General features: G+C 40.1%; 2 protein-coding genes and 1 long non-coding RNA gene across 4 annotated transcripts in view; 1 reads left to right on the forward strand and 2 right to left on the reverse strand.

Moving 5' to 3' along the window:
• The window catches only part of LOC145449604 (uncharacterized), a 353567-nt gene that overhangs the window by 177818 nt on the left and 162054 nt on the right, over window positions 1-13695 (reverse strand). The window lies entirely within an intron of this gene.
• The window catches only part of LOC145449605 (uncharacterized), a 166763-nt gene that overhangs the window by 126776 nt on the left and 26292 nt on the right, over window positions 1-13695 (reverse strand). The gene's annotated exons all lie outside the window — the stretch shown is intronic.
• LOC145449400 (uncharacterized) lies at window positions 7406-8312 on the forward strand. Of its 2 annotated transcripts, XM_080327750.1 has the most exons (3): window positions 7406-7842; window positions 7897-8031; window positions 8115-8312. In XM_080327750.1, the coding sequence occupies exons 1-3, from the start codon at window positions 7761-7763 to the stop codon at window positions 8270-8272; spliced, it is 375 nt and encodes a 124-aa protein (XP_080183876.1). In that variant the 5' UTR covers window positions 7406-7760; the 3' UTR covers window positions 8273-8312. The 2 variants fall into 2 exon arrangements, with proteins under 2 accessions (XP_080183876.1, XP_080183875.1); XM_080327749.1 differs by having other exon boundaries at window positions 7407-8031.

Genomic DNA, 13695 nt, shown 5'->3' on the forward strand with positions numbered 1-13695 from the left:
TATGATTTTGAGTCACAGCATAAAAAAATTGCTGCACTGAACCACCTCATCATCACCCAATTGTAAATGGCAGCCGCAAAGAAATTTTGAAAGTGCACATTTGACTGATGGAATATAGTAGGGTTACCATATTTTGGAAATCCGAAAAGAGGACACTTTTTCAAAATTTTCAGACTTACAATACGGGATTAAAATACGGAAAATGGTAAATTTTACCCGACTTTGTGGTTGGTTGACTAAGAAAAAGAAAAAGGTCATTTTCCGACTCGACTCCAAGACTATACACTTTTGTTGAATTCTCCGTTGGTTGACTAAAACTACATAAATGTCAACTTTCCGGCTCAGCTCCCGAAATACCTGCCGCAACGTTACTTGAGTACTGATTTTCTATATATCAGTCGAATTTTAACATATATTCCAACACAATTTTCAAAAAAGAGGACAAATTCTAAAAAAAAAGGACATTCGGGCGTTCTCCGAGGACACTATCAAAAAAACAAAAAAAGGACATATTCTCTTAATAGAGGACGTATGGTAACCCTAGAATATGGATCAAATGGCTCTGTAAGACCGGGGCTACACAGTAAATCCATGGGCGAAATAGAGGTGTGTTTATAATATTTCCACCATACCTGGGGTGTTGTTGTTGTTGTTGTTGTTGTTGTTGTTGTTTATTAAACAAAAAGATGTGGCGCTTATCGCCTGACGACCTTTTGCACCACGGTCAATAATATTTTACATGCGGATATGAATAGCGGAATAAAGTGGAAACACTCGGATCATTGCACGCGGTTTCACAAATACCTGTGGTCTAAATCAGGTGGGCAGCACTTTCAGGTATCGAATTGTGCTTTCCCACCCCTTCAAATGGGTGAAAATGAGTCAAACACACCAATCGTCATTGACAGATATCCCAGGGGTGTAGTGGGCTCAGTCTAACACCCTGACGAACGACACTCTAAACCGGCTTGATACGTTATTTGCTTTATTAATACTCACACGCTTACCTTTACTCACCTACCATTTAGCACAGGGGCGGGCAACCTCTCCTGTCGGCGGGCCGGATATGGGAAAATGAAGTGCTTGGCGGGCCGGATTCCTGAATCGATACATCAATCGCGTGTTTTATCCAGCCGTACAAGGAATAAATCGTTTTTAATGTAGGGCTACCATACGTCCTCTTTTAAGAGGATTTGTCCTCTTTTTTGACTTTTTTGAAATTGGAGGACGCGGACGCGGAGGACGCCCTTTTGTCCTCTTTTTTGAGATTTTGTCCTATTTTTAGAGAATGTAGGTCATATTTATGGCATAATGCGACTGATACGCTCCGGCGGGTATTTCGGGAGCTGGGCGGAAAGTTGACCTTTTTTTTAGTCAACCGACCACTAAGTCGGAAAAATTTACCGTTTTTTGAGAATACTTCTCCGATTTTGCAAGTCTGAAAATTCTGAAAAAGTGTCCTCTTTTCAGATTTCCAAAATATGGTAACCCTAGTTTAACGTAAACTTTAGGCGTAAAAAAGAGAGACCAAAAATTCTAGTCTATGAATTTTTTAACGTAGCCTAATGTAGCTGTTAAAGTCAATGAGTCATCTGTGGTCAATCAAAGTTGTCAACAAGTTCTTTTAACTCTGGCTGCATGTTGGACGTAGCCTACAAACCCATAGTAACGTAGCCTACAAACCCACACTAAAGACTGCACGTGAACATAAGCTAGATTAGAACGTCGCTTGTCTTGTTAATGTTCGTGGTCGAAAACGTCTGCAAATGTATGTAGACCCGGGCCGCTAGTCACATTATGTAAGACCGGTGGCTGTCCGCGGGCCGCTCAAAATCTCGTCGCGGGTCGTATATTGCCTGGTTTAGCATATCATATTGATGTATATTCGGTATGGAAATACTATTTTTGAGATTGGGAGTACAGTACCCGTAACAGTGTGTCGGCTTATATGTATTGTCCCTATTTTACCTTTCGCAAGTCCTAAATGCCAATAAAGTATTTTCATGCTGTGCTGTATCTCCACGTAGTGAGTTGACACCATTACGTGCATTATAATTGTGGTTTACGGTCAATTTTGGATAAATTGTTTTCTCATCCCTCAAAATTATTCACCAATGCATAGCATATACATGAGCTCTTGACCTTGACATTGCTAGGGGTCTTGTCTCCTGGTGAACCCTTGAGACTGGCTACCTATATAGTTCTAACCGTTATGCCGAAAAGCCCTATTTATTTGGTGGAAACTGTCATATGGGCGACGATGCGGCAAAATCGCTCGCATGAGCTACACCTAACCCACTATACATAATTATATTGATTACATTATATTTTGGAGTTTAGCTCAATTTTATGTACATTCTATCTATGGACTGATATATATATACAAGCTATATCGTAACGAGCTGTCTGGAAGAATGATAAAATGCTTCAACCCCTTGTATTTCGTGCCACTTGAGATGCTCTCTTGAAAAAGTTGACTCGGCCCTACACCGTAATCCCCCCCGCAGGCGGTAGCGCTACAATACAACTACTTCGATAGAAGAAGAAGGTATATTATCAGTTAGGCAAATTCTAGGTCTGAACGTGAGAGCGATCACGTGAGCGAGACGGCATATCCTGATGATAACACCCTCCTCGTGCAGACAGCAATAATGAATGCCAATTTATTTTCTCGGAATGCAAGTTCACCATACATTACGTATCCAAATGATCGATTACACTGAACAGACAAAATTTCATCATGGTAGGTGAGAATGATTTTAGGGTAAATCGGGGGCGCTGAGCTCAAAAATAGCATTGATTTTTGTAGATTGGCTCTATTTTTCAAGATATCGTCGAATTTGGACATTTTTATTTTTTTATTTTATTCAAACTAGATTACATTTTATCCTAACAGCCTATATTATATGTTTTAGTCGGTCCGTCTGTACTGAAACCACGAGAATGTGACAAATGTAAAACACAATTAGATCGGCGGAACAAAACTGTGCTGCATAAATCGATTCTTTTCCAGATATCGAACACAAAAATACCTCATTTATTCGTCTTTTCATAGGATTCGCCTAATACATTGTAATTTGTGACAATAAGCTTCTTATTCAGATCAATGTGCTTGAAGTAAACAACAAACAGCAGTAATTCGTTAATAACAAACCTACAAAAAGACGACAACTTGTAAACACAGACGGAATAAACAAGCAAGCAATATTTTTGTTTACCAATGAGTATTCAAATCTTCTCGTAGAAATAAATCAATATCGGGATGTGCATTAGGGAAGTTCTTGGATGAAACTCCTGCTATTAACTCAAATTAGCTTGAAGTCAACTGCAGGAAAGTCGTCTTGTGCGATTTTGATGGGGACAGATTCGCAAGAGGCTGGCAGTAATCAGTCATAATGTGAGCATCCCAACTATCTTGATATTTCTCTACCATTTATTTGATTTCTGGGAGAAACCTTCCACCTCATTCCTCACTCATATTTCCCGGGTTTTTGGGGAAGCGATGATACTGAACTTTTATGCTCATGCGAGCGAGTTAGTGTAATGGTTATGCGTCCGGCTTCTCGATCGGTAGGTCGTGGGTTCGATTCTCGGCCAGGTCATACCAAAGACTCGACAATTTGTAGCCGCAGCTATCATGCTAGGCGCTGAGCAATCACGGATAGCCTTGAGGAGAAAAAAAAATGGAGGCGCAGACTAGATGACCTCACGGCCGTATCGCAACTCCGTCGTCAAAGCATCTCGATGGTGCAGGCGAAATAGAATATCATCTCTCTCTCTCTCTCTCTGCTAATCCTTGATCCAAGAACGTTCGTTCTTTTATTGCGGAATCAGTGCGACACTAGCTTTCTATTAGGACCATACATATCAAATTTCGACGCTTGGATCGTTAGCTATGGGACTATCAATTCTGCTGCTTTTAGCCGGCTCAGCAGTTCGCTTCTCGGCGTATTCAATCGTGAGTCACGTGTTGCGAATCCATCCGTTGGTTAGTAATCTAATAATTGTATACTATACAATGGCAGCCGAGGCCAGCATAGCGGTAAAAATAAAAAAAACTTCGCCGGCAAGGGCGCAGTCAAGGGCTTCCGCGAATGGATCCACCAAATTCCTTGTCGACATTTAAAGAGAATGCATTATAAGTAGGCTTACCATACGTCCCGCTTTAGGCGGGACAGTCCCGCTGTTTGACGTCTTGTCCCGGCGTCCCGACCAGTCAGCCAAACGTCCCGCTTTTTAAGGCCGGCGGGTATGTCGGAGTGAAAAACGGTGATTTGAGCTCTGAGCGGAAAGATGACCTTTTTTTTTAGTCAACCACCTAGCAATGCGGAGAGAAAAACGGTATTTTTGAGCTCTGAGCGGAGAGAAGACTTTTTTTTTTTAGTCAACCGATCAGAAAGTGGAATAAATTCACCGGTTTTTGAGAATTCTTCTCCGGTTTTGCAAGCCTAGGAAAAGTGTCCCCCTTTTAGATTTTCAAAATATGGTAAACCTAATTATAAGTCAATTATTTTATGTTGTGCTTGTCAGGTCTCAATAGCAATTTAATGTAATTGAAATTGTAATTGAGCAAAATTTTTGTCAAATTACAACTACAATTACAATTACACAAAATAAAAATGCTTCAATTACAATTACATTACAATTACATTGAAATATGTAATTAATTACATTCAATTACATTACAAATTACAATTGATCCAACTCTGGTAACCCCCATGTTAGGTTATAATATCTATAGGCCTACCTGTACTTCATAATAGTCCGGCTTAAAAAAAATAGCGGTTTTCAGTCAGTTAATCCAGTGCCTTATATCTTAATAATGTGTTCTAGCTACTTTTTCTGTTACTCATCTCTTCCATCTGTATGTATTTTGCTTTGAAGAAAATCGCCTTAAAATAGGCATTTCCCGTATAATTTGAATTTCGCGACTTTATTACTCAGCCTAGTAAATTTTGCTAATAATGAAACAAAACAACATAACAACGAAATGGATGGTCAAAATTTTTGTCTTCGCGGACCCCCGTCGACCTTCACGGACCCCCTCCCCCAAGTTCCAACAATCGTGCAACTGTCATCTGTCATCTGCAAATATTAACCATGGTACCATCCCTGATATTTGATGTGAATATACACCGATGACATAACAAACCTGAACATACTGAAGACTTATACCGCGGTATAAATCGAGTATAACATTTTATTCCAAATGATGCATGTAAATATAGGAACGTAGGGAGGTGTGCACGAAGGTACGTAGGATTTATTACCGCGATATAATTCAGAGTCGGGTTCTGTTTTCGTGTGTACCCTTTGGGTGTGAATACACACTCTTTTTGCATATAGTGTAGGCTAGTGATGAACAGCAACAAAATGACTTTTCATAAAAATCTCATACTGTTTATGTATTAATTCGGAAGACTTCTATCATTTCAAGGCGAAATCTGTAGCCGCATTTCTTGAAATACGTGGTCGCGTCCCGAACAGGTGACGAGAATCTGTATTATTAACACGTAACGCTTAGGACGACACTTTTGGATATGGTCGCAACATATATTGCCCGAAAATTAAGAAACATATTTTAATGAACATATAACGTTCAGCCTAGTCGTTTCCATCTTGAAGCTCATCTTCAAGTTATTTTGGAATATCGATTATGAATATCACAGGCGAAAATGGATTTTTAGAAACCATTTTATTTCCTAAGCCCGGACGAAACATCTCTAAACCGCAATATGCTTGTATCAGTACTCAGTGAGTTATTGACAATTTGGTAAGAAAATGAGTTTGCACGGTAAAATATTTCATCTCAGGCGGTCACTCTGTTCAAGTGAGTCCTAAAGATTTAGCAGTCTTGAAGCGAAACTGCCCGGCATTATTTATCTAATTTGTAAAAATAAATAAAACTAGGATATCAACCATTTTGCAAGTTTCGAGGTGTCATGGAACCCCTGAAAATGCTTCGTAGACCCCCGGATGAGAACCACTGATTTAGAGTTATGTTGCGTTACATGTTAACTCATGCAAAATGATGATCAGTCTTATGTACATTTGACGATTTAAGGATTACCACGTCAGTGTGCGATATGTAAATGGTGTAAAAGATATGTAAATGGTGAGGAAAATATAAAGGAATAGGAAAGTGGAGCAGTAATAATCAAATAATCAGGATTAAAATCAGACAATTAGAATGATTAGAAAAGCGAAATGGAAATAAAGGACAGTTGAATTAGAAACTGATTCCTCTAAAAACGTTAGACAGAGAACAAATAAAACATGCGCAATCGCAAACACTCCCCCGTTTGACTGAACCCAGTTAACAGAATTGCAACCGAGCAACGGACGAGCGAGCACTATTGCGAATTGTTTCGACGCGACACTCCGATGTAAATGAGTACCGATTTAGCAGGCGTCGAATCCTGTCTGCTCAGCTGAATCTGCTCTTGGACTCGCTAACCTTGCATGTCAGTCTTGTATTCAAATATAACACAACCAAGCACCCCTAATGGAACAAAGCTTTGGTTGGTTGGATCACGAAGATGCATGATCGAGAGAGTGATTCGCAATAGTGCTCGCTCGTCCGTTGCTCGATGGTATGGAGGACGGTGCAACAGCAACGAGGAAAATATAAAGGAATAGGAAAGTGGAGCAGTAGTAATCAAATAATCAGGAATAAAATCAGACAATTAGAATGATTAGAAAAGCGAAATAGAAATAAAGGACAGTTGAATTAGAAACTGATTCCTCTAAAAACGTCAGACAGAGAACAAATAAAACATGCGCAATCGCAAACAACACTTTAGTTTTTTTCGCAAACGGTGTGAACCAATGGTTCCCAGCCGGGAAAATTACGCACTTAGGGGGTAATTTGTAAATTTATAGGGGTTTTGTACAAAATGGAACGCCTGAACTCAACAAAATTTTCATTTGTTTTATGGCAGAACAATTAGTCTGAAACTATTTCCTTGAAAATTGCTAATGTTTTTTACCTGGAAGCATATAGGCTGTTTAATATCTACCCTTTCCATAAACATGTTGCTGCTCCCTCTGGTATGATAAAAGTGCGGTTCGCATAGGACGATTTTGTGCGACTCATGACAACCTTCCGATCAAATTTCTCTTCAGCTGGAAAAAGGTATGCTGGGTCTATCACATCGAGGCCGTTGTAAGTGTTTACCTTCTTCAATTCAAGATCGTGAAAATAAACATTCAAATTCTTTCTTTTAAATTCATCGATTTATTTAATTAAAAGTCAATGCAAACAAATTTGATGACTTAATTTCAGTTAACAGTTACCAGACTGTGAAAAAAAACATGCCAAAATTCACTACAATATTGCCACAATCCAAAGTGACGGCCTTTATTAATTTTGATAAATGTATTTCCCAGACAACAGTATGCTATACCGAATGTTAAATAGCTGAGACGGAAGTGGTCAGCGTTGCCCTGCCAAAGTTTAATTTGGTCAGCTTTCGAAAAATTATGGGCATCTGTATCCGCATCCGCGGAGCTCGCCTTATTTTTTAGATAACAAGTGCTCGTGCGGGAAAGATTACCTTTTTAGCTAGTGGCTGCTTTTTTTAAAGGAGAATTTCGGATCAAATATTGTTGAAGGAGTCTGCGAGATGAAAGGGTTGGGAACCACTTGTGCGTTCATTGTTCAGACAGGACAGATTATGGCTCTTGTAACTTACACCATTCAAACTACGACGTCATATCATATGACATGTAAGAGGATATAGGATGACCGCATATAGGCTATGGCAGTTGTCGGTATGCCTCGTGAAGACTGGTTATACTACGATGTCATGAATCCTATCGATGTATCAAGAACTCAACAAAGTAAGTCGGATACGGAGGTGGGATCCTCTTTTACCAAATATAGCATTTATTCAGTTAAGGTAATGGTCAATGGAGAGTTACAAGACACCGTATTGTTGGACGATAGAGATATATCGAAAATTCTCAAGAGAGATTTATTCGTTGGAATACTACATAAAGCGGGATATAATTTTTCTCCATCTGGGAGAGGTATATGAAGAGAGTCTTCGCCTCTTCGATTGATTGTATAAGAATCTTACAGAGGGCAATGTCATGATTTGTATTATTCACAGCATCTGGTCCTCTGCCGAAGCTGGAAAGGATATTGTTCGGAAAGGATGAAAACGATCAACAGTCAGAACTGAAAACAAGGGATGATAAAACTAAAGCCAGAGAATTGCTTCTGAGCGACAAAGATGTCCTATTTACTATTCATATCCAGATCATTTAATGCGTTTCTCAGTCTGCGCAATACACACATCATAAACAAATGAATTCGCCCAGACTTCTCGTAGATTAGGGGTTCCAAACAGGTGACGACTTTCCCACTCATGGAGAATTCTTTTTTTTCGGCTCACCGTAACAGCCGGCAATTGTCAGCCCTCTCTCAGCTGGTAGGGCTGTCTCCAGCTTGGGGTCTTTACTACATTAATTTTTCATTTTTTATTTATTTGTATTTATATTTATATAACATACAGTCTATTTTAAATAATTACTTTTGTTTTTTCTCTAACCTGAAATGTTTTTTTTATTTTTATTTTTTTAAGCGGGTACAAAAACGTTGAGTATCTCAAAGTGAATTCAATGCAATTTTAAGCTCATTTAGTTCTTTTGTTATGGAGAAATATGAACAATTTTCAATCGCACCATTCGCACCACGATTGTCATTCGCCCTGAATTTTTTTCATTCGCTCTGGTGCGAACCACCACTCAGGTCTAAAAGCACTGGACTTAGCCAATGGGGCCACGGAGTTTTGCTAATTTGCACTACTTGAGAAGTAGAAAGTAGTTGTAGTTCAGGGATAAGATTGCATAATATATGAGTTGAATTATCAAAAAAAAACACGTCAAATATCCCCTACTAAATATATTTGCGAGGATTCTACCAACGCGTAGTGTAATAATTTCCTTTGCGTTATACCCGGTAAGATACCATGTCTTGTGATTTTATCATCATCATCATCATCATCATCGTTTTACTAAAATTTACTCTTCGACACTACTGACTTTCACATCTTTCATTTTCGACTTCCACTTGAAGTAGTTTTGACATTACTTGCAAATTCTACTTGAGTAATTGAGTAAACAATTTCGTCTTTACTTCTAGTTTTACTTGGTTAGAAACATTGAATACTTTGTACACCTCTGATTCCAACAACAAATCAGAAACTGCCTTGAAATGTAAATGGTAATATAATCACAACTACTAGGGTGCTTCACCATACAAAACATGAACACAAATCGTCGACATCTTTCAAAAAACTTCACTAGAAATTACCCAATAACAAGCATAATATGAAGAAGGCGAAGAATTAAAACTCGTTAACACGTTGTACGATAAGCAAATAAAGGAGGATCAGCACGTTCAAGTTAGCATGATAATCCTTTTTTTTTTTGGATAAGCAGACGACTTGAGGCGTTTAATATTTCAGAGCAAACTTATACCACGATACAATTAGGTCATTTGCCTGAGCGTACAATTTTCATCCTCTTGAAATCCGAATATTGCATTGGTATTATTCAGAAGTTTACGTGTTACTTAAGAGTTAAGAGCAGGGGGTAACTCAAAAATCATTGGCCGATTCATATATAGGAAATATGTTTAAGGATAACGATGGTAACCAAGTAGACACAACGTAAAATCATTCAAGGCGTGTTCTATGAAGACAATAACGGCTACCAACTAAAAAATGAATGAGAGAGAGAGAGGGAGAGAGAGAGAGAGAGAGGGAGAGAGAGAGAGAGAGGGAGAGAGAGAGAGAGAGAGGGAGAGAGAGAGAGAGAGAGGGAGAGAGAGAGAGAGAGAGGGAGAGAGAGAGAGAGAGAGAGAGAGAGAGAGAGGAGAGAGAGAGAGAGAGAGGAGAGAGAGAGAGAGAGAGGGAGAGAGAGAGAGAGAGAAAGAGAGAAAGAAAAACAGATCAGATATATTCTCATCTGCACCATCGAGATGCTTTGACGATGGAGATGCGAACTTTTAGGTATCCCTGGATGCTGAGCGCCGAGCGGGACAGCCGCGGATACCAGTTTCCGATTCTTTGGTCGGACCCGACCTACGATTGGAACCCCGACATACCGGTTAGGAAACCGGACGCTATCTCACGTTTATCATTAACGTGCCCTTAGTTTTGGAAGAAATCACCTCCTTCCGGTCTACCGGTTATGATTGAGTAGCCTACCCTACGGGACCCAACACCAACTTTTTTGGGGGGAGGGGATGACGAAGTGGTGTTTCGGCCCACACAACATGGGTTGCTCACCTTATGATGGCAGCATCAACGTATTTTTTATTACCTTATGATGTTTTTTTAGGGGGGGGGGCTGACGAAGTAGTGTTTCGGCCCTGATCGACGTGGGAACTATATTCTCGCATGTAACTTGCATTCAGTTATACGTATTGGCGTTTTCGTCTTAGTGAATAGCCACTTTTGATCTATTTTTGCATAATACTCTTGACTGAGGTTCCACTTTCTTGCCCTCTCGAAATTTTGTGTCAATACCGCCGACCTATTCAGTTGATCTTATAACGGCAACTAAAATAAAAACTCATCGCTGACATCGGGTGGAAGGCCAATGCACAATTGGACTGTTCAAGATTTGCTATCTTTGGGGTATATTTATGTGAGAATATTCCTACTAAAATTCTTCACTCTTGCTAGAAATGTGCTGGATAACACAAGCAACTTTCCATTTACTCAGATTTGCGTCGCGGGCCGGATGCGGCCTGCTGGCCGTATGTTTGACGCCCTTGACCAACACGATCAGTGACTGTTGGACTTGGAATCTGACTCAAATCTCTCTACCCGTTGCTCCCTGACTTGAACTCGAACTTGACACGGTGGTGAAGTGAAAATGACTCGACTTGACTCGATTCAAAACTATTGAAGTATTATTGACTTAGGACTTGGTTGCAACCCTGGGATTCAGATTCTCAGCAATCAACATCTGCCTAGTGCCCACCACTGGCAGGACCGTAACTGCCGCACCCCAGACCCCAGAATAGAAGAGGCCCGAGCTCGAAGGGGGCTTAACATTTCGTGAATTAAGAAAAATTAAAGAGTTTTTTTTTTCAATTTATGCAACTTCTTCGAATTTTTTTTATTGTATTTCATTTTTTTTTATTGTTGACAAATATCTTGATTATTGGGTACCCTTTCGCCAAGAAAGATTTATAGAAATGGGCATTTCGGCGTTATCCATTACCGCGCCAGGACGCACAAAGACATATGAAGTTTTAGGCGATGTAACATGCGATTGTTGCGACACGGCCGTGAGGTCATCTAGTCTGCGCCCCCGTTCTTTTTCTCCTCCATGCTATCCGTGATTGCTGAACGCCTAGCAGGATAGCTGCGGATACCAATTTTCGAGTCTTTGGTATGATCGAACCCACGACCTACCGATCGAGAAGCCGGACGCATAACCATTACACTATCTCGCTCGGTGAATACAAGATTATCAAGCTTATATATAGGCTACACGGATCATCAGGGTTTTATTCTAGCACATCGCAACACCTTTATTCGCGAAGAATGAAATTGGCAAAATACGATGATTGTCCGGTTGAAAACAGTTAACGCTGATGACGATAAAATTTGGCATATTTCTATGCTCTCTCTGCTGTAGTTGTAATCTAGCGTTAGCACTGCGTACGCGTTGTGAGGAATCCAAGAGATTGAACTATAAACGCGGACGTTCGCATTTGGTTCATTATTATTAAATCACGAGGCACGACGCTAGTTTCTGTTAAGTCCGGGGACGTATTGGTTCGAAAGGGCCACAGCAGTGCGACGTTTGAATTATATAATTGTGTACCAAATATATTTTCCATGTAAACTTTATATAACGGTATCGCATTGGCGTTTTCACTTCTGTGAATAGCTACTTTTTTCCATAAAACTTTGAACTCAGTGTGCCTTTTTGCCTTCCCTAAATTGGGTGTCAATGTCACCGATTTGAGTGGCAACTAGAGTGAAACCACAACACCGTTGTCCGGTAGTTAAAATATGTGCTGAACATGAACAATGACCATGATCGACATTTTCTGTCTTGTGGGAATATTTCATGCAAAAAGCTCAACATTTTCTGCAAATGTGCTGGATAATATAGGAATTTTTCCATCAACCCAGAATTGCTTCACGGGCCGGATGAAATCGTCTGTCGGGCCGTATGTTTGACACTGCTGCCCTACACAGTAATTATAGTATCTCTCTAATAAAGTAGCGGCAAAAACGTATAGCGCGATGGGGGGTCTGAGGCCCCCCAGACGTTTGGTTCATCACCACATGGGTGGCCCACGACCAACGTTTTATTTGAGGGGGGAGGGGGGGTGAAGAAGTGCTGTTTCGGGCCTGACACTTGAATATAACAATGTATAACCTATACGTTCTATCTATTTTGTAAATTTCTATGTTAAGACACTATATGGTCCCTTTGGTCACTTTGGTCGGTCTATAGATTACTAAACTAGTCAGATGTAAAGGTTTTGGGGATGACACGGTGATGCCAGAAGATCATCGCTCTATCAAACATGCCGGGCCTGACGTGTGGAATAGTATCCCGCCGGACCTCCGACCGTCGACGAGCATGTCCACATTCAAGTCGAAATACAAGCAATTACTATACTAAATAAATACTAGTTCGTCCTCAGGATTACCGGACCACGACCTGACCTATCGATCTCGCCTTCCGTGACGTACCACTATTTTTGTCGCTTTTACCTTTTCTATACTATCTTATTTTACTTTCCATTCAGTGTTCATGCCTCGGTCCTCTTTGCATCACCTAGGACAGGGGTGGCCAACCTTTTCGGTCAAAGGGCCACATGCAATTGACGAAACAATGCGCGGGCCACTAACCGCGCGAAGCGAGAAAATTTTTCAAAGTTTATAGGTCAATACTTGGCCTACGTCAATAACGGTCAATAATATTGTTACTTGAGTATATTGCGGGTCCACTGTAAATCGCTGGGCTCAGTTTGCAAGGACAGGACTATTCGGCACCTGGACATATCGATATCGAAAGCTTCGGCTTACGTGCGTCAATCATTTTGTACCTCGGTGTCTTCGTCGACTGCCTTTGTGCGAGCACAAATGCAAGGTCGCATGTTGGACGACACTTTCTCTCGTAATTGCTAATATAGTTCGACTCAATCTGGTACATTGGGCATTTATTTTTAATTTTCTGGCGCGGGTGAGTAATAATGTTAAAAGCAAGAAATCGAGTGACAACATATTGCGCGAAGCGTGAAGAAAATTTTTACTTTAGATAGCCCACACTTGACTCTATACCAGAGTTGGATCAATTGTAATTTGTAATTGAGCTGAATGTAATTAATTACACTTTTTCACGTGTAATTGAAGCATTTCTATTTTGATTAATTGTAATTGTAATTGTAATTTGATCAAAATTTTGCTCAATTACAATCTCAATTACATTTTCATGGAAACCTAGGTTTCCATGAAAATCACAACATAGAATAATCATTCAATCAATCATTTATTCGTCGCACCAGTGAAAATCCGGTACGAACCAGGATGACGACGAGGGGCCTTAAGGCCTTAGTAAACAGTCACCATATGTAATAATTAGACTATTTACATCGCTGATCTATGCGTGCCGCGTTATAACAAGATAATTCAGTCACGCTAAACTGTTTCC

The sequence above is a fragment of the Botryllus schlosseri genome, chromosome 11 (genome assembly GCF_051294905.1).
Source record: "Botryllus schlosseri isolate E-star chromosome 11, Bs_hap1, whole genome shotgun sequence".
In the NCBI taxonomy this organism is placed as follows: Eukaryota; Metazoa; Chordata; class Ascidiacea; order Stolidobranchia; family Styelidae; genus Botryllus; species Botryllus schlosseri.

What these genes read in the sequence shown, in the direction of transcription:
- LOC145449400 (XM_080327749.1), top strand. Translation starts at nt 7,761, where the DNA reads ATGGCAGTTGTCGGTATGCCTCGTGAAGACTGGTTATACTACGATGTC. An exon ending in TTTTTCTCCATCTGGGAGAG is followed by an intron (nt 8,032 to 8,114) that starts GTATATGAAGAG and finishes TATTATTCACAG; the next exon opens with CATCTGGTCCTCTGCCGAAG.